At 42.4% G+C, this 19,560-nt stretch overlaps 1 protein-coding gene across 7 annotated transcripts in view; it reads left to right on the top strand.

The window, feature by feature from the left end:
* Nucleotides 1-14,789, top strand: part of CUNH14orf132 (chromosome unknown C14orf132 homolog) — a 169,334-nt gene extending 154,545 nt beyond the window's left edge. For 2 of the 7 annotated variants that reach the window (XM_014524569.2, XM_025215192.1), the window contains exon 2: nt 12,703-14,789. In XM_014524569.2, coding sequence (XP_014380055.1) covers nt 12,703-12,927 — 225 coding nt within the window. In that variant the 3' untranslated portion in view covers nt 12,928-14,789. Of the gene's footprint in view, nt 1-9,610; nt 11,921-12,702 lie in introns of those variants that run through there. The other 5 variants (XM_014524568.2, XR_003096174.1, XR_003096173.1 and 2 more) reach the window with 5 other exon arrangements.
* The last annotated feature ends 4,771 nt before the right edge of the window (nt 14,790-19,560 follow it).

Raw genomic sequence — 19,560 nt, 5'->3', positions numbered from 1 at the left:
CTTTATTTGTACACCTCTTGCATTTCTACCATCTTGGGCAATGAATTATTAGAGTTGTTTGTAACTAGCTTCTAAATCAATTTCACTTCAAAGCACAATACTGCAGTTTCAAATGCTACAAACAAATTATGGGTGTGTTTATTTGGCTTTGTAAAATTAAAAGTAACCCTGAAGGGTAGGTCCCCACATGCCAGGGGCGTGCGCTTGTAGAGGTACAAATAGTAGTGGCACAGATTTGTACCACTGTTTTGTGCCCCATTGCACACCCCTGTACATGCGATTTGGCATACAGCAAATTGTCCTGGGTAGGACTAGGGGAGCCTGATGGTGCGGAGCCCAGCAGTATTAACTGGTGTCCTGATGCAGCAGGGGTGCAGACCCAGGAGCACAGAACCTGGCTGGCAGCCAGGGTGTTGCTCTGGATGGTCAGCCCTCCATTTGTTTCAATGCACACCACTGATGTGTGCTCTGTGCTGCTTTTTTTCCTGGAGGTATTTTTTTGCCAGGATTTTTGCCACTGTGTTACAAATTTGCAGCATGGTGCATGTTTTCACATTCCCCATGTACAGCTTGTGGCATCACAGACCATGTGCCCCTGCACGTGGGAACCCGCCCAACATGTCTTTAATCACATAAGACTTTTAAAAGCACGTTGTAACAAAATCTAAATACTAGGTCACAGCTGACTCCCTAAAGCCATTACTATAGGTAAGCATAACTAAAGTGAATTGTAACACCTCAGTCAACGCTAGTGCTACTAAGGATTTGCAATCTCTGAAATATGTAATATTTTTAAGATATCATACTATTTAGCATCTTTGACGTTATGCTGTTATTCAGCAACACAGACAAATGCAAATTGTGAACTGATGTGATGATAAGAACAGCACTGCTGAAAAGTAAAGATGACTCCTCCTGGCATTTTTTTTAAGTCACATTTGACATAATATGGGATTTTTCTGCTAACTAGAGGGGCCCAACCTGCAAACTTTTTAGTTGTAGATTTAGATCTTTACTGGAAAGAAATACCCTGTAATCCTTGGGAAGAAAATATGGCTCAGTGTTTAGAACCAAGGGGCTGGGACTGAGGGGCCACAAACATTGATTTTTTTTTTCTAGTGGTGATGCATGTTGCTTCCTGTGAAGCCAGTAGTAACTGAGTATGTGTAAATTAACTCAGTTATCCAGTCCTCTGGTTCTGTTGTCCTCCTCTGACATTGACCTGATGTGTGGCCATGGGCAGGTCACTTAACGAAAAAGTAAAAGCTTAATCCTCTCCTGTCATCCAAGAAAATCCTGTTGACTTCAATAGGAGTAATTTGCTTTCTCCAGAAAAATAGTGCTACTGGGTTTTAGTTTATACTTCTAGAGAATGGGCATAATACTTTACAGGAGTGTTGGAGACAGGGGTTAAATGTTTAATAGTCTTAAGGCACTACAAGATACAAAGTAGAAAATTGCTTTATGTGTCAGTAAGCCTGGTGGTAATGTTGACTAAAATGTATATTGATTTAATTAAATGTACCATCTTTATGGCTGAAAGATTTAAAATCTTTATCCACAGAATAGGTAAATCTGGACAGGATCAATGCAAATTTTTGCATATTAACCAATGAACATCAATATTGATGTGTACATCCCATTAACAGGGGAAGAGGATAATTCTCCCTCTGTGTCTGTTAAAACTTGGCATCTGTGCTGTAACTACTAAAACATGTGCCAGACACCTTATAGAAACTTATCTGCTCTAACCCAGAATTGGGCTACTACACAGCCATCAGATGATTCGAATTTCTTCTAAAGAAGGGGGCTGGATTTGAACCACCAACTTCTACTTGAAAAATACTGTTCCTCATTTAAAAAAATCTTGAGGCATTAGACACTATTACTTCTAAGGTTGTTGGTCTGGGTTTCTCAGTAGCTCTCCTCTCAACTGTTGTTGAACTTCTCTCCTTGAATCTATGCTTTCTAAGCTGTTTCTTTCCACTTATTTTGTCTTGCAAATTTTGCACCATAAATAGGAAGTTGCTTAGAATTTCCCTTTCTGTTTAATCATTACTTCATTGTCTAACCAACCAGAATCCAAGTTGTGTATCTATCAGTTCTGCTCCACAGCAAAAGCAATTGACTGGACTTGTGCACTGTCATTAGCCACAGGAATTTCTTATTAGTGCTTGCTTGACAATTTGCAGTTTAATTAAACAGCTGTAGGCAGATAACCGCACAAACTCTCGTTTTCAAAAACCATCAAAAAGCAACTTACTGTTAGTCCTAATTGCTCTTATCTGCAGTCTTTGGGGGGGTGGGCAGAAACTTTTCACACTTCACTATATTGCAGTGCTCTTTTTGTCTGCTTATACTGCATTCATCACGCTGACTGTTGGGGAAAGGAGCTCACATTAGGAGACAACCTTTCTAAATACCCTTCACGCCTGGTCTTTTAATATAGTGATATGCTCTGGCATTTGCAAAGGTGTTTCTGTTTGCCAAGCCTCAAATACACCAAATTAATAGGAACATTGTTATCTACTTCAGACTACAGCGAAGTCCAAGTATTCAGAGAGATGGGAAAATGTTCAGCTGCTTTTAGTGGGGGTTTGTCATGTTCATAACAGCTGGGTGTCTGTGTGTATATCAGTGATATCTCCTGTCTATTGCATGCCTTCTTGTTCCTGGTCTTCTGTTTATCTATTCAAGAGGCCTGTGTAACTCCCTTCAGTAATATCAGCTGAGGGCCTCACAGGCTTTAATGTACCTGCCCTCCAGAACCTCCTGTGAGATGAAGAAGTATTACTACAACCCTTTGACGGATGGCAGACTAAGGTGCAGGAAGTGGCAGTCCAGATGCTTGGATCCAGGCCTCCTAAATTGTTGGCTATTTCAGTAATCAGTGGATGACCCTTTACCACCAGAAAACAGGAGGGCAATGTTAGTAACATAGTTTTTTGCTAAGGGACATCTCTTATTAAGGAGACAGCCACTATCATCAAACAGTCAGTATTAACTGCACATTTGGAAGTAAATATGAAGTGCTGCTAACAAATAGAGAGGATCAAATTTTGTTTTTTTAAAAATACAGTACATCCATACCAGGTGCTGCAAGTCAACCATTTATCATGGGTCACTAAAAGCCCCTCAATGTCAGATGAGCCACTTTACCATGAATGACTCTTAGATGGTGAAAGCTATCTGTTCCCACACTTTTTATGGTGTATTGGAGGGTTGCAAGCTGATGTTGGCCATGTTGTGTGTGTTTGTGCTGTACTGGAACCTTGAATAGTGGCTCCAAGTTGCTAGAGCAGCCCTCCCTGCCCTTCTGCAGGGAGCTGAGCTGCGGTGGGTGTGGCCAGGCCCTGGCAGGACTCTCATTAGGGACGTCTGCCTACACAGTCGGCAGGCTTTTCCCTTCTGGCTGATCAAGGGGCAGGAGTGTTGCCACTTCGGAGTTAATGAACAAGTCAGCCAGTAAGCTGTTTAAGAAGTTTGAAGTTATGTGGAGAGAGGCTATTGTTTTGCTAATCCGGTGATAAAGACTTATCAGCACTTCGGTGCTCCACACTAACTAGGAAAGTTACAGCTTTAATCAAATGATGAATCGTGAAGTCTAGCAGACCCTGCTGTGCCTAGAAGTCTGCTCCAGAGCTCCAGATAGGGAGCAGAGGGGTGGGGCCAGCCCTACTGTGGAGCAGAGAGCCCGGCTCAGCCCAGAGAGCATGCCAGGATGCTGGGGGACTCTTGATTTAACTTCAACCAGCAAGGGGTCTAGGATAGACATTGCATAAATTGGTTTCAGCCAAATTAGTTAAGTCTGATACTACATGCAACCAGGTTTATCTCAAACCGGTTTCAGATATTTCAAACTGGTTTATATGCACTAAACATGTTCTGTTACAGGTTTAAACCAGTTGTGATCACTTAAACTGGCTTATGTATAATGTCTGTCCCTAGCCTTGAAGTTCAGCTCCAAGGGCCCAGGAAGGTTGTGGCTTAGGTGTGAAGGGATGGAATTAGGGAACAGACAAAGCAATGGTTAAAACCAAGCTGCCTCCAACTTGCAACTTGTTCCCCTTCCAGTCCAGCGTGGAAGATGTAAGTTAATGCTTCTAGATAAAGTGGATAAAAAACTGGCTGGATTGTCATCTCAAAGAGTAGTAATCAATAGCTTTGTCTAGTTGGCAACCAGTATCAAGTGGAGTGGGGCAGTTCTGGGACCAGTTCTGTTCCATACTTTCATCAACAATTTGGAATATGGGATGGAGTGCACCCTTAGCAAGCTTGCAGATGACACCAAGCTGAAGGGAGTAGTAGATATACTAGAGGGTAGGGCTAGGATTCAGCTAGACCTAGACAAATTGGAGGATTGGGCTAAAAACTCATGAGGTTCAATAAGGACAAGGGGAAAACATCTCCATATAGAGTACAGGATGAGCATGGTAGGAATAATTGCCTTCCTACTATTGCCATAGAATTGGTGTATGACGAATTGAAAAAATTAGGAGCGGGACCGGATGATCTTTGTCCAAGAGTGCTGAGCCAGCTCCTACTGCAATAGTAGGACTGGAGCTGGCCAAAGTCATTGAGGAACCACAGGCAAAACTCTTCCACAACTTGTAGCACTCTGGAGAAGTCCCTGAGGACTGGAAGAGGGCCAAAGTTGTGCGCATCCACAAGAAAGGCAGGAGGGAGGACCCAGCTAACTATAGGCCAGTCACTTTAACTTCCATCCTAAGGAAATTCCCAGAAAAGTTTGAGGAGTATATCTGTGATAAGCTTTCAAAAGGTAAGATGCTGAATGACAGCCAGCCATGCCTTCATCGTAGGCAGGTCTTGCCTTACCAACCTCATCTCCTTCTATGAGCAGGTAACTAGACACCTGGACAGGAGACCAGGTTGACATTGTATACCTAGACTTCCAAAAGGTCTTACTATCCCATGATGTCCTTGTGAGAAAATTGGAGGATTGTGAGTTTAACTCTGAGACAGTCAGGTGGGTGAGAAACTGGCTGCAGGAAAGGATGCAGAGTCGTAGTGAATGGATCTGTGTCATCCTGGCGAGAAGTGGGCTGCGGTGTCCCACAGGGGTTGGTGCTCGGACCACTACTTTTCAACATCTTTATTAACAATTTGGATGTTGGGGTGAAGAGCTCACTAGCCATGTTTGCGGAAGACACCAAGTTACGGGGGAGCATGGTCATGCTTGAAAATAGGCTACAGATACAGGTGGACGTAGAGCTAGCAAGTTGGGTGGATCAGAATCGTTTGAAGTTCAGTGTTGAGAAACGTAAAGTGCTTCACTTTGGGAGTTTGCTTGGCGGCACCAAACTGACTAGCACCACAAATAAAAGGGACCTGGGGGGTAAAAATAGATCACGGTATGAATATGAGCCAGCAGTGTAATGCTGTAGTCAGTAGGGCAAATAATATTCTGGCATGCATCAATCGATGCATCTCCAGCAAAACCAAGGAAGTGATTCTTCCACTCAGCACTGGTGAGACTGCAGCTGGAGTACTGCATCCAGTTCTGGGCACCACAATTTAACAAGCAGAGAGAGAGAGAAAGCTTGAGAGAGTCCAAAGAAGAGCCACCCATATGATCAGAGTCCTAAAAGGCAAGCCATACGAGGCAAGGCTGAGGGATCTGGGACTCTTCAATCTGAGGAAAAGAAGGCTGAGAGGGGGCCGGGTAGCAGCTTACTGCTACACAAGGGGGGTACATCAAGGGCGCGATGAGCAACTGTTCACCAGGGCACCCAAGGGGAAAACAAGGAGTAATGGCCACAAACTCTTGGAAGACCATTTCAGCTAAACATTAGAAAAAACTTCACAGTCAGGGTGTGCAGACTGTGGAATAAGCTCTCTCCAGAGGTGGTGCTATCACCTACCCTAGAAGTCTTCAAGAGGAGACTAGACAATAACCTTGCTGGGATCACCTGACCCCCAGTTATCTTTCCTGCTTGGTGCAGGGGGCTGGACCCGATGATCTTCTGAGGTCTCTTCCGGGCTTACAGTCTATGAATGTATGACAAGTGCAAAGTCCTGCACTTAGGGCAGAATAATTCTATGGACCGGTACAGCCTGGGGACTGACTGGCTAAGCAGTAGCTCTTCAGGAAAGGACCTGGGAGGTACAGTGGAAAATAAGCTGAATATGAGCCAACAGCTTGCTCCTGTTGCAAAGAAGGGTAATAGCATACTGGGCTGCATTAGCACGAGTGTTGCCAGCAGATCAAGGGGAGTGATTATTTCCTTCTGTTCAGCACTGGTGAGGCCACACCTGGAGTACTATGTCCTGTTTTGGACCCCCTAAAGGGATGTGGACAAATTGGAGAGATTCCAGCAGAGAGCAATAAAAATTATAAGAGGGCTAGGAAACATGACTTATGAGGAGAGGCTGAGGGAACTGGGCTTATTTAGCCTGGAGAAGAGAAGGCTGAGGGGAAATTTAATAGCAGCCTTCAAGTACCTGAAGGGGAGTTTCAAAGAGAATGGAGCTAAACTGTTCTCAGTGATGGCAGATGACAGAGTGAGGACCAATGGTCTCAAATTGCAGCAATGCAAGTTTATGTAAAAAATAAGAAAAAACTTCCTTACTAGGAGGGTAGTAAAGTACTGAAACAGGTTACCCAGAGAGGGTGTGGCATCTCCATCCTTAGAGGTCTTTAAGATTCAGGTAGACAAGTCCTTGGCTGGCATGATCTAGTTGGGGATGGTTCTGCTTTGAGCAGAGGATTGGACTAAATGACATTCTGAGTTCCCTTCCACCCCTAATTTTCTATGAAGGTGCTTGCTTGGAAACTTAACAAGTAACTGATGGCTAACTGGAAGTGGCAGCTGACATTTCACTGATGAATGAGAGATGATAGATAGGATAAGATGCCATGAAGTGCCTTGACAGTAAAGATAAGCATCCTGTGTTTGAAGGGGTGTGGATGGATGCAGCGAGAGGAGTCACATAGTTAAAACAATAATTCAAGAAATGATCTTTGCAGCCACGTTCTGAGCAAAATTGCATTGGTCAAAGCTAGAGAAAGGCAGGGAAAAGCCCTAATTGGTATGCAAGATGATGAGTTAGTGGATTGAAAATGGTCTGCCATATCAATGTTATACATAAGGAATCTGTACAATTTTTGCATAACCTCCAGGGACCTGGAGGGAAGTACAAGTCATAGATGATGTCCAAGTCATGAACCTGCACAACGAGTGTGATGGTGGTATGTTCTGTAATGCCCCTTCTCTTCTGATCTCAGGCAAGGGCAGCATATAGCAGTGCTGCAGAACTGGGGTCCATGGAGACAGATCTGTGCTATGTGGAAGGCCAGACTTCCATCAAGGTCTGCCTGCGTGGTTTTTTTTTCTGTATCTTTTGATGAGCACATGTCACTTGAGAGACCACTTTAACAGAAACTGTACTTCCCAGAGGGAAGGGTATGGTTGTACAGCCACCAAACATATAAAACTTCTCAGTCTTTGAGGTTTTTATTTTTGTTCAGAGGGAAATGTGATTGTAAGTGTATATCCTGTTTGTACTGCATAGAGCAGTCATACTCAACCTCTCACCCATGGGATGTCCTCTGGCCCATGAGGCTCACCACAGATCCTGAAATTCAGCAGCAGGGGAATGGTAGCAGTATTAATTGCTGCTCTCCTGCTGCCAAATTTCCAGAGCTGTGGGGAATCCCATGGGCTGGATGACATGGTCCTGCATGCTAGATCATGTTGGTGAGCAGGTTCACTCTGCAGTGGGGACTAACACACGCAGGTGGATCCGGCATTCAAGGCCAGAAAGTTGAGCACCACTGGTATAGTGGAATCACTCTCTCATCACAGAAATTGAATGAATCAGGCTTTGAAATGAATCTTGCTGACTGATTAACAATGCACTCAGGGCTGGCCTCAGGGACAATGGCACCTTGAGAGAACTTGTATTTTAGTGCCCCTCTGCCTCCCATTAGGTTGGTGGCACTGCTGCAGGCAGGGGTGCAGAGCACAGTCCAGGAGGGAGGTGAAGCAACATGGTGCCCCAGGCAGGTGGATGGGCAGGCACTGCTGCTGCTGCCTACACTGCCTGACTCGGCTGCTCCTGAGCAGTGGCTAGAGGTGAGTGGCGGGCTGGGCATCACTCCTCCTGCCTGGGGCAGGGATCGGCCACAGTGTGCTGGGGGGAGAGCTCTGATGAGAGCATGGGGGGGAGGAGGGGGGTGATCCCCTGACCATGGTGCCCTGGGCAGTCGCCCACATTGCCCAACCCTAAGGCCCAGATCTGAGTGTTTCTCAGACCCTAAGCAGCTGAGGCCATGTTTTCACTCCCCCACTGCTTCCTGGACCTATTGATTCCTACACACACCTATGCTTATGGGAACTAGGAAGCCAATTTTTAGAGAGAATTGATTTTACAGAGGCTTTTCCCACAATGAGTGTGTAATCTCTAGAGAAGCCATTCATCTTCTCTAACTCCTGCAAACCCAGACTTTTAGTGCAGGAGCTAATATTCAGAGATCTGATCTGCCCTTTTTTCTTAAACGCCATATGCTTTTGTTTTCTAAAACGATCACTAAATCGGTTTTCAGAATTACAATTCTAAACTAAGACTAAATATCCTAAATTTATAAATTGATTGCTTTCCTCCTCGCACGTTCCTTTTGATGATTGAGGTAATTTTAACTAATTTCTGTTTTCTTAAAGGGAAATAACTGACAGAAATGGTCAGTTTTATTGGTTTTTTTATTTCACCCCACATTTTCTCATTCATAATCTTTATGGATGATATGATCAGCTTCTCACTAATAACCAGGAATTATTTTTTTGATTCAGAAAGAAATGGTTGCTAATGGCTGAAAGAAGAGATGGAAAGTATAACGGAAATGTTATTGAATTTTGATCTATCTTCTGTTAATACCAGTGGGAATAGTCATTTAATTTTAATGGAGACTGTAATGGGTGCCTAAAGACCCTGTTGAATAATAACAACAATGCTGTTTTATTACATGGTGCTTGCAGTAAATGCATTCTTCTTCTACCCTCTCCCCAATAAGTAAACCTCCATGTGTTGACTTAATAATTTTTTCCAAGGACTTTTTCAAATGATGTAGTCTAAACCCTAGGAAACGTGATCTTTTTTAATAATACAACACTGAGTTTTTGAGATTTCTAACAATTGTGAATGTAAAATATGTTTATATACTATTTAAACGGAAAAGTTTTTAAGGACTTTAGATGAAAAGCCAGTTGTAGCAATTACTGGAACACTTTTTTTCCCAACAAATCTTCATGGTAGAGACACCACCGGTTATGCACACAACAAGTCCCATGGCAATTCAAAGTGTCATTTTGAGGTTGCTTGTTAGTGGTTTCCCATCCAACAAAAATCTAATGTTTTTGTAACAGTGATTCATGAGGACAATTAAGGAAAAAACATTTTTCACAGCTGTCCTGGCTCAGCAGTGTCCTTAAAATGAGGTGACCTTTAGCTTCTCCAGGCTTCTCATTTGTAAAGTCTTTTCACAAATCTGTTTGAGCTCTTTTCCATTTTCTTAATTTGCAAGGGAACTGTGCTTCACCAGATTTTGGAGTACAAATAACAACAATCTTTCACCAGGTTCTTAAAGGTTTGGAGAGAAAATCACGTTGTGAAGTTATAACTTAACCAGGGTTTTGTTGACCTCTCCTCCTTGCTTCTGAAAGTTAGTGAATCATTTCATGTTAGGGCAAGAGGATAATTGCAGTTTGTTTCTATAATTGACTTACATTTTGATCTTGGACTACTCTGTACATCACTGATCACAGTGCCTCTCAACTAAGCATTGTTATTTCTCCAGTCTCTGCAGGCGCAAAAGAGTTGTGTTTCACGTGCCAAATCTCTCAAAGTGCTGAGCATCCTTAACTTCTAATGATTGTCATCACAGAGAGTGCTGGGGAAGCCACAGTACATTGTGCAATCTGGCTTTCCAGCAGTAATTGTAAACTGTCCTTGTCATAGTGAAATGACTATTAAGCCTTCTCCCTGCATAGAATAAATCTACCTTTCAACTTTGGCTTTCATAAGAATATGAAGGGCCGGATGCAGTGATGAAAGTTCAAGTTAACTAGCCACCATTTTTGATCTATAGCAGCAATTCTCAACTGCAAGATCTTTTTGAAGGGTGCTGCAAAGTGTGAGAAGAGAAGTGCAGGCTCAGGCTCATTGCTACATGGGTGTTGTCCTTCCATCACTGCCTAGCTCCTTTGCAAGGAGACAAGAACTATAATAAGTTATTTCATTTTTTTAAATGGGCTGCTGCTCAGTTCCAGAAGTTGTGGAGGGGTGCCCTGAGTCTGTAAAGGTTGAGAATTACTGATTTATGGAGCTAGGCATTGTCTGTCTTTTAGTTATGACTCCAAGCTTTTGCATCCTGAAATCAAGTGCCTAACTAAAGGTGTGAATGTTTCTTCTACCTGTCCCTGCATAAGAGTGCCAGGATTCACAGCTGGTCTCTGGATATTTCTGTGGTCTCTGGATACAACTCTAATAGTCATCTCAGAATCATCATCAACTCTCTCTGCCTATGTGCAGGAATTCTATTCTTAGGAATAGAATTATATGTCTTTAGTTAACTGAAGAAGATGAAAACAGACTTGGGAGCTTTGTTTCTTGGCCCTAATTTGCTGCTTTTTAGGCATTTTCAGAAAATGATTGAAAGTTATTTTTAGACCCCAGAGAAGACTACAACCAATCAGTGGTCGTGCTTTTCACAGCCAGCTCTCTCTCCCTCTGCCATCCCAAGAGCACTTAATTTGCTTTGAGCTGTTCTTGCCATAGATGGTTACAGGGGAGAACATGCAGATTAAAGCTGGGTTGAAGTTATCCATCAAAATGTTTTCCACTCCTCCCACTTCCTACAAAAATAAAATTTCTACCAAAAAAAGGAAAAAGAAAAAGAAAGAAAGATAATTGTGGGGGACAGACCTGGCTGATAAGTCACAAAGGTTAGCACAGCTGAGGGATAGAAGTCCTTCATGTGCAAGATGAGGAAGGAAGAGGAAACAAAACGGTATTTTGTCTAAGGCCTTCAGGATGTGGAACTAGCCTAACAATATTGAAGCTCATCCTTAAATAAACTAGGAGCCAATAGGCTTGTTGAAAGATAAAATGATGTGACTGTTCCTCTTTGTACATGAGATTGGCTGTACTATCGCAACATAAAATTCTGCATTGACTAAGACAAGCTTGGAAGCACAATTTAAATTCTAACTACAGTGCTGTTAGTGTGCTTTGAAGTTTCCATATCCTAAGAGTCTGACTCATACACTGAATAATTTCCAACTTACAGAGTTCTTTTTTTTTTTTCTCTTCATTTTTTTTTAACTGCCATGTACAGTGCTAACTTACCTATTAAGAAGAGAAAGGCAACTTCACCTTCTCCACAGAAGTCTATAGGGCAGTTTTTAAAAGCTTTTTTTTCCATTTAGCAGATAGCCCTCTGCTCCTCTGGGTTTTTTTTAACACATTGGTTCAGATCTTTGACCATGAAAGATCATGCCATGAATTATACAGATTAACACCAGCTGCAAGTCAGGACTTTCAGCATCAATTCTGAAGTCTTCTGTAGTTTATTCAGAGTTGTGAATATGGCATCTTGACAAGGGAGTTTGTTGATTCCAGAGAGTGGAACAATGAATGATTTCTATTACAAGAAGGCAATGTTAAATTGATCAGAAGCTGCTTTAGCAAAAGCAGAATTGGGATTGTTGTGTTAATTGAGATTGTTGTGTTCTCTTTGTTCTATGGAATTTACCTGGTCACTTCCTGATAGCGCATCACATACCTCAGGGTTTCTGTGACCATCAGTAGACCAGGAAGGCCTCTTTCTTTTCCTCCTGTATTGGCTTCTGGAGTTTTGGGACATTGGCTATGACCTATGACTAAGGCTGGGGCTTTGATTGAGGTACATAGCCACTGCTCCTGCTGGTAACAAGAAATCTTACAGTTTTCCTGCCAGAGGATCTTGCTGTTTTACTTGAGTCAAACCAATCACCAGATTTAGGGTCAGGAAGGATTTTTCCCTCAAGTCAGTTTGGTAAGGGTTTTGGGGGTTCCTGCCTTCCTCTATGGTGTGTAGGGCATGGTCCTCTTCCAAGAATCCTGTGAGCATACTTGCATTGCAGCGATAGAGAGGTTTGGCAGTGCCTTTGTTTCTCCTGCTTTTACCTGTGGTTAGTTATAGGGGAGTCATGGTATCTCTGGTCTTGTCTTGTAGTTGTGGTGTGTGAGAAGTTTGAAGTGGGTGCTTTTTCAGGAATTTTTAAACAGATTATGGTCTGTGAATAGTGCCCCAGAAGTCTCCTTTCAGTCCTATGTTCCTGTGACGTGGGAAAAGCATCATATACTTAATTTTCTGTTATGTTATTTCTTTAGTCTCCTCGTTTAATAGTTCTGTTCATCACACTAAGCCTTTTGGTGCTAATGGTTTTTACTCTAGTAGTAAAATTAGGGCCACGTTGTAGACATGGTCAGATCTAGTGACCTTTACTGCAAAGAATATGCATACTGAAAGATACTCTTGTGTGCACGATCATTGTATACCAATATGCACATGAGATCTCTGCAAACTTAGCAAAAGAGGGGATCATCACTGACTTATTTATTTGAAATTATAACCTTCTAGGACAAAACAAATGTTAATTTTGAATTTCATTCTAATACTAATCATAATTCTGTCCTTCACAGCTTCCTGTTATGGGAGGAGCTTTCATGGACTCACCCAATGAGGACTTTAGTACCGAATACTCCTTGTTTAACTCATCGGCCAATGTCCATGCAGCTGCTTCAATGCAGAACCCGCCAGAAGAAACGCCCCGCTCCTCAAATGATGCCATACTATTATGGATTGCGATCATAGCAACAATTGGAAACATTGTGGTTGTGGGAGTGGTATATGCCTTCACATTCTAAGAAGATTGGAGACCCGAATACTGCAGGAGTGGACAGCTACAACAGTATTTCTCGTGTGTGTGTGTGTCTGTATAGATGTCTATATAAATATAGGTAGACATGTTGTCCATTTTAAGCACTGGCCCAGCCTAAGAATTTGAACCTTGGTAGCAAAAAGTTTGGCTACACTTGCAAATTGTTTGGAGGTGAAAGCTTTACCCACGAGCAAAGCCAGTAGATGTCCTCTGTATAAACTTGGTGTGACAGATCAGTGTGGGTTCATTAAATATAAAAAGAAAGTAATGTTTCTATAGAAAGTGCTTATTTTCTACTGGTTGAATTTTCTATTAGCTTGTGTTTGTGTGTGTTTAATCTGCTTTTGGGTTGGTATTTTGATCACATCATTATATTAAATAACTGTACATCTGATACTCCCAGAAAATGTAGTTACCTAGTTTTCCAGATGCAATGGATGGGAGAGACTGGAGGATTTTTAGGGTCCTTGAAACTGTACATTAAGCATATGTGTAAATTTGAAATGTGCTATCACTCAGCTGTGTTTTAAAGTGTAGCTATTATGAGTCTTAAAGCAATGCAAGCAAGTAGCGGTGTGCCTGGTTTAACTAACACTCTGTTTTTCAAGTCAGTGAATAGGGAAGATGATCTGCAAGCGTATCTTGACTGTAGTAGTTCCAGAAGTTTATGTAATAGGTATTACTGCCTGCAGGCAGCCTGTATTCCAGGGGACGAAGTACTGGCAAGCATGTGAGGTGGGAAAGGCAAAAATCTTCAGTTTCCATTGTACAGCTGGCTAACTGAAACAACACTGATAGTTCATTGGATCTATCCCTTCTAGAAAATAAAGATCTCGGTAGTATGATGCCTTTTTCATTGGTTGTGTTGAAGTCCAAATTTTCTACCAGAGTCATCTGGTCAAGTAAACATTATTTATAAATGAAAGCAAAATCTTAATTCAGAGAAATTTTGCAGCCAGAATAACTGTCAATGATCCCCCTTAAGGGGGGAAGAACTGCCATCAGAAGGATTACTGAATAGTCCTGTTTTGCCCATGTGTAGGCTTCCATAGTGAATTGGTTTCACAAGTTAATTATAGTGGGGAGGCACACAGAAAAATGGAGAGCAGTATCTGAAGTGAAATTGCTGACAGGCTTGACAAAAATTCATATTTAGATGTTAATATATTCCTATGGGTAGATAATAGCTTTGAGGGGGGCAATGTAAAATCACTTGCAGATAGCATTTTATACAGGTATTTATATTCAGTGTTCTGTTAGTAGATAATGTCTTTGTATTACCTTTTGTGAGTAATTGTTTTAAGGGCTTTACCCATCCACAATAATCTGTAGCCTTCCTTACCTTGGGCATACATAGCTGCATCTTCAGGCAAAACTCAAATGAATGCTAGTCATGTCTTGCCTCTTTCTCCTTTTTTAAAAAGATGCAGAGCCTGAGCATAGAAAAATAGCAGCTGATAAATATTAATATGCAACCTCCACATATTGGGTAGTTTTCCATATTCTCCCCGCTTCACAGGCATAGGGATGACTGCTTTTTCCCCCCGTTATTCTCTGCCAGTCAGCTCAAGGCTGAATTAAAGCTGCCAGATATATGGAGAGTTTTGGCTTATTTTTCTCTTTGAACCACTTTCCCCTCCAAGTCAGAATACCCTAAATCAGCATTTCCGCTTTTGTATCTATTTATTGTTCAAAGTGTTGGCCTTTAAAGCTGCCCTGGTTCTTTTGGCAGCTGGCTTGCTGTCACACCGCTGCAGAGATCCTTGATCCATGAAATTGCATGAGAGGATTCCCAAAGCTGCACTCTAGAGACCATATTCTCCGAGAGTGAGGGAGCAATGGCATTGCTGTCGTCCTGTCGTTCAGTGGTGTGGAAGGTGAATCCGAGTTAGGCTTTGGAGGCTCAATTTGGCACCTATAGTATTTAAGATGATGAGCATCCTATAAACTCTATTCTCCCCTTCACAGAGAAAGAATTTACAAAGGAGGACTTTGGTTAATGCTCATGGGAGGTCCATAAATGAACTCCCCAAGTGTTCTAGCTAGAGACAAAGCCATGAAGTGCCAAATCTTATGGCCCAAATAAAGCCTTGAATGTAATGAAACTAGTGTGACCATGCAGAAATGCCTCTGACAGCCCAGGCCTTGTACTTGGGGGCATGGTGAGATGTGTAAGCATAATCTCTGTGTGTAGGACACCTTCCCTCTTCCCCCGCCTCCTCCTCTTCAAGGATCAGCCCAGAGCAAAGTCCTCAACACTGAGTTGGAGTACTAATGCCAGACCCATCTAATTGGGATTGGGCCAGATGAAAAGATTTAATGTGCCCCTGTGTGTCCCTCCTCCACTTTTTCATTTTAAAACAATAATACATGAAAGAATAGCTTGATGGCATGTCCCATTCAGCTTTCAGATGTGTCACTAGCTTCATAATTGCATTATTAGTTCCATGAGATTGTTCAGTGTTTCAGCGAGGCTCTATAGATATGATACATCTTGCAGTAAAACTACTTCTTCATGGTTGAGAGCAAAACAGTTTCACCATGATTAAAAAATAAATTGACATTATGGTAATTACCCAATAGGATTTTTTAACTGCTTGATGACTTTGCCTGTAGAATGCTTGGCTTAGATTTAAAATCCTAAAAACGTTTAAGTGCAATTAGCTGCGAGTGTGTGTGTGTGCATGTGTGTGTTACCTCCTGAAGTACTGGGCCAAAATGAAAGGGCATGCTTAGCCATGAAAATCAAGTACTCAGGAATGAACTGAAAAGGACCAAGCTTCTGCTTATGAAAACGAGACACTGCCATGTAGTCATATACAAAGAAGTGCCCTATTTTTATATAAATTTGATAGTAATTGCAGGCAAGATGAAAAGGAACCAGTTCCTCATTACACGTGTTTTCATCATCAGAAGCTGTCAGGAAAGAATCTGATGCAACTTAATTAAAGCAATTGGCTTGACAGGGTGGCATGTAAAATAGAGAAACTTGGCAGCAGGCCCAGTCTCAAGACTTGACAAGATCATAAATAAATCCTGTATTTAAATAAATGCAGGTGCCCATAGCAACTTTATAGTTAAATAAATTGAATATCCCAAGGATTTAAACATATTGTTGCTTGAAAAGGCTCTGCAGTGTTTTTTTGTGAAGTGGATTAGGGATGGTCTTGGCCTGAGGCTGAGTCTCTTAAAACTCTACACCTGGACCTGGACATGTTTGCCTAAAGGCATTTTATAACAAATTTATTGATGTGATACCTAAGTATTAAGACCAAGGTACCTATCTGAACCTCAGAACTTGGCTCATTCTCTGTACATGAGAACATGGGGAATTTCAGATTTAGATCCATTGTAACTTGGACCAACTCTAAACCCTCTGACCACTGGAATTATTATATTTACCTAAATTAATGACGACTTCAAATTTAAGACAATCCCCCAGTAATTAAATGCTATATATGATCACTTTATGAATTTGTTGTACATTTCTAGGTATAGAGTTTGATAAACAGAAGGTCATCGTAAATTCATCCCTCCCACTGCTACAGTGAAAGCAGCTGCAGGTGGACAGGTGGCCTCCTTGCCCTCTGCCCCCACACTACTTCTTTCCTCTACAGCTTGCTCCCCACAGCCCCTGCCCCCCCTCCCTTGCTATCAGATGCAGCTCTGCCTTGATTCCCCTTGGTCACAGAGCACATGGAGGCATGGCCCTTGCCTGACCATGCAGCAGTTCTGGGGCTGGAGCTATGCCCCTGCTAATTGGAGAGGCAGGAGACAGAGTTTCCCCCGCTGCCCCGGAGGGAATTGAGCCAGAGCCAGAGCTGCATCTTACATTAAAGTGGGGAGGGGAGAAGGTATGGGGGAGGCTGGAGAGGGCACAGATGGAGGGGAAACAGGCAGCTGTTGTGGCTCTGACTTGGGCCTTTGACCCAGGCTTGGAGCCAAAGTCAGTCACAACAGCTGCCTGGTCCTCTACCCTGCCTTGTACTCAAATGCAAGACGAGGGGCTCCCTGCCTCCCATGCTGAACAGGGGAAAAACCTCACCTTGTATTCAAGTAAATATGGTAAATAGTGCTCGCAGAAAGATTAGGGGCATTGGCAGGTGTTTCTTTTGCATCATGACCCCTATTGACCCAAACAAAAGGAAGAAGTATCTTTGACTGCACTTTCCTGTTCCTCAAAGTAGGTGTATGTAGCTGACTACATTGTGGCCTCTAGGCATCTGGGAGCCAAACAGCTCCCCCTTTTCTTACAGATCTCTCCCTTTGGAGTGTGGTGTTAGCTTTTGTGTGTAGACCATGCTGTGTGATCATTTGTCGAAGAAGAAAGAGGTCCTTGCACTTCTCTTTTAGCCCCTTTTGTGCATCAGCACAGAGCTCATCTGTCAGATCAGTTACGGTCTATATAAAATCTGAAGCACATGAGACCACAGGCAAGTGACACTGAGGTACTTACTAGTATGTGGAAAATGGTAATACACATATTGGTCTTCTAACTGAATAAGGCAAACCACCTTATAAATATTAGAGTAAGACCAATAGCTAGCTATCTTATAATTAGCACACCACCCTTTGCAAATGCAGGTAGCAGTAATATCTGTCCTCTCCAAAGTTAATGATCCTTGAAATGGTACACTGTGGGGATTAAATATTCTGACAAAATTTCCCCCCATCTGTAGTTCATGGGGCTTTCTGGCAATGGATAAATGGTGCAGCTCCTAAGAATTATTGTACTGTAAGCAGCGAGCATCCTAACCCAGTTGGCCGCTCATGGACAAACATTTGAAAGGAGACAGCTAGTTCCTTGAGGATGGAGATAGGGACATCATATGACAGAATTGAAGGCAGCTTGGCTCTTCCACTCTGTGTTCTATTCAATCTTCAAACACAGTGTTTTGCCCCTAGAAGTAATGTTTGGGGGGAAAAAATAAGATTACAAAATGCATTTGCTTGGGAATGTGTTTTTCACCTATCATCCACCTTGCTATACAAACTGACAAGTGCAGTGGAGAAAGAGGGGAGACTCGTGTTATGAGTAAAATATATATATAATTCATAGATTTTCATAGACATTAGGGCTGGAAGGGACCTCGGAAGATCATCGAGTCCAGCCCCCTGCCCAAAGGGCAGGAAGTCAGCAGGGGTCATAGGATCCCAGCAAGATAAGCATCCAGTTTGCTCTTGAAGGTGTTCAATGTGGGCGCTTGAACCACCTCCGGCGGCAGGCTGTTCCAGACCTTGGGGGCTCGGACAGTAAAGAAATTCTTCCTTATGTCCAGCCTGAAACGGTCTTGTAGTAGTTTATGACCATTCGACCTAGTCGTCATCCCTTGGGGCGCTCTGGTGAACAAACGTTCCTAAAGCGTTAGCTCGCTTTAGAATTGTCTAAGTCGAAACATGGCTGAATTGCGCAAACTGTTAAATATTTCCTTGAGATCCTGAGCTCCTTGAACACTCATTGATCTCACCCAGCATCATATACAGAAGTGCTCAGTGCCATACAAGACTAAGCTACTTGGTGAGTGAATACAAGCGACACAGACATTTGCTATCATGTTTTCCAACACACGTATATCAAACAATCTGGAAAACTTTCTACTGTGGGTGAGCCTGAACCAAATTATATTCCTTCCTTTATTCTATGATCCATTTTATATTTCTCTCTTATCAAAAGTTTCCTTTTTAATATCCTGGTGTTTTTCAGGATCTTAATCTCTTCACATTTTCCTGCAGAGTAGTAAAAGTTATTAATTTCACATTGCTCTGCTTTTTACACTGTGTCCTTGCAAATGTTGCTTTACTGGACTTCCTGTGGTTAATCACAGAATTCAGTCTGGAAAATAACATTAAAAATTGTTAATAAAAAGTGAGTCAAAAACCATAATCCTAGATAGAAACACTTCAGAACTTTGAGTTTTCAAGAAACAAAACTTAATTTCATCTAATTATTGTCAGGAAATACAAGGGTCATTCCCATATTTTTGCTAATGGTGTAAAATGTCATCGTTCTCACAGGTGAAGTTCAGAGCTGTTAATTAGCATCCTGTTTCTGTAATCCCATGGCCCTCATTTGTGTCTAACAGTCTGTTTATACTAGAGCTGAACTTCCCTCCAGAACATTGTGGATGGCAAGTCCTTCCTTATCTCATTGTTGGGAAGTATCAGGGAAACTGTTTTGTACTGGGAGTAAATGATCAGTGGTTCAAGATTCAGTTGTTTATGCCTGTCAGTTATTAAAGGGGGAAAAAACCAAACAAGGATGGGCCTGGAGGCAAGGGCATTTGGGGGCATCCTACACAAGCCACAGCATCCGGGAGGCCTGCTGTAAATCATACCAGCTGCTGTTATCCCTTATCTCAGGGGTGACCAACCCACACCACATATCACAAGCAACACAGGCTGCTTTTATGTGTTCTGTAGCACACTGCAGATCAGGGAGGGAGCAGGAAACAGTGGAAGATAAGGCAGAGAGCAGAAAGCAAAGCACCAGATCAAACAGGGAAAGGGGCTGAGTGGCACTCAGGGAGGATACAGGGTCTACTTTGTGGCCAAAAGGCTGGCTTCCACTGCCTTAGCTGGTTATTTCTGAAGCGCATTGAGCTCTGCACTATTGTTAGCG

The sequence above is a fragment of the Alligator sinensis genome, unplaced genomic scaffold (assembly GCF_000455745.1).
Source record: "Alligator sinensis unplaced genomic scaffold, ASM45574v1 scaffold47_1, whole genome shotgun sequence".
NCBI lineage: Eukaryota > Metazoa > Chordata > Crocodylia > Alligatoridae > Alligator > Alligator sinensis.
Note: the sequence above shows the minus strand (reverse complement) of the source record. Positions and strands in the feature narration are given on the sequence as shown.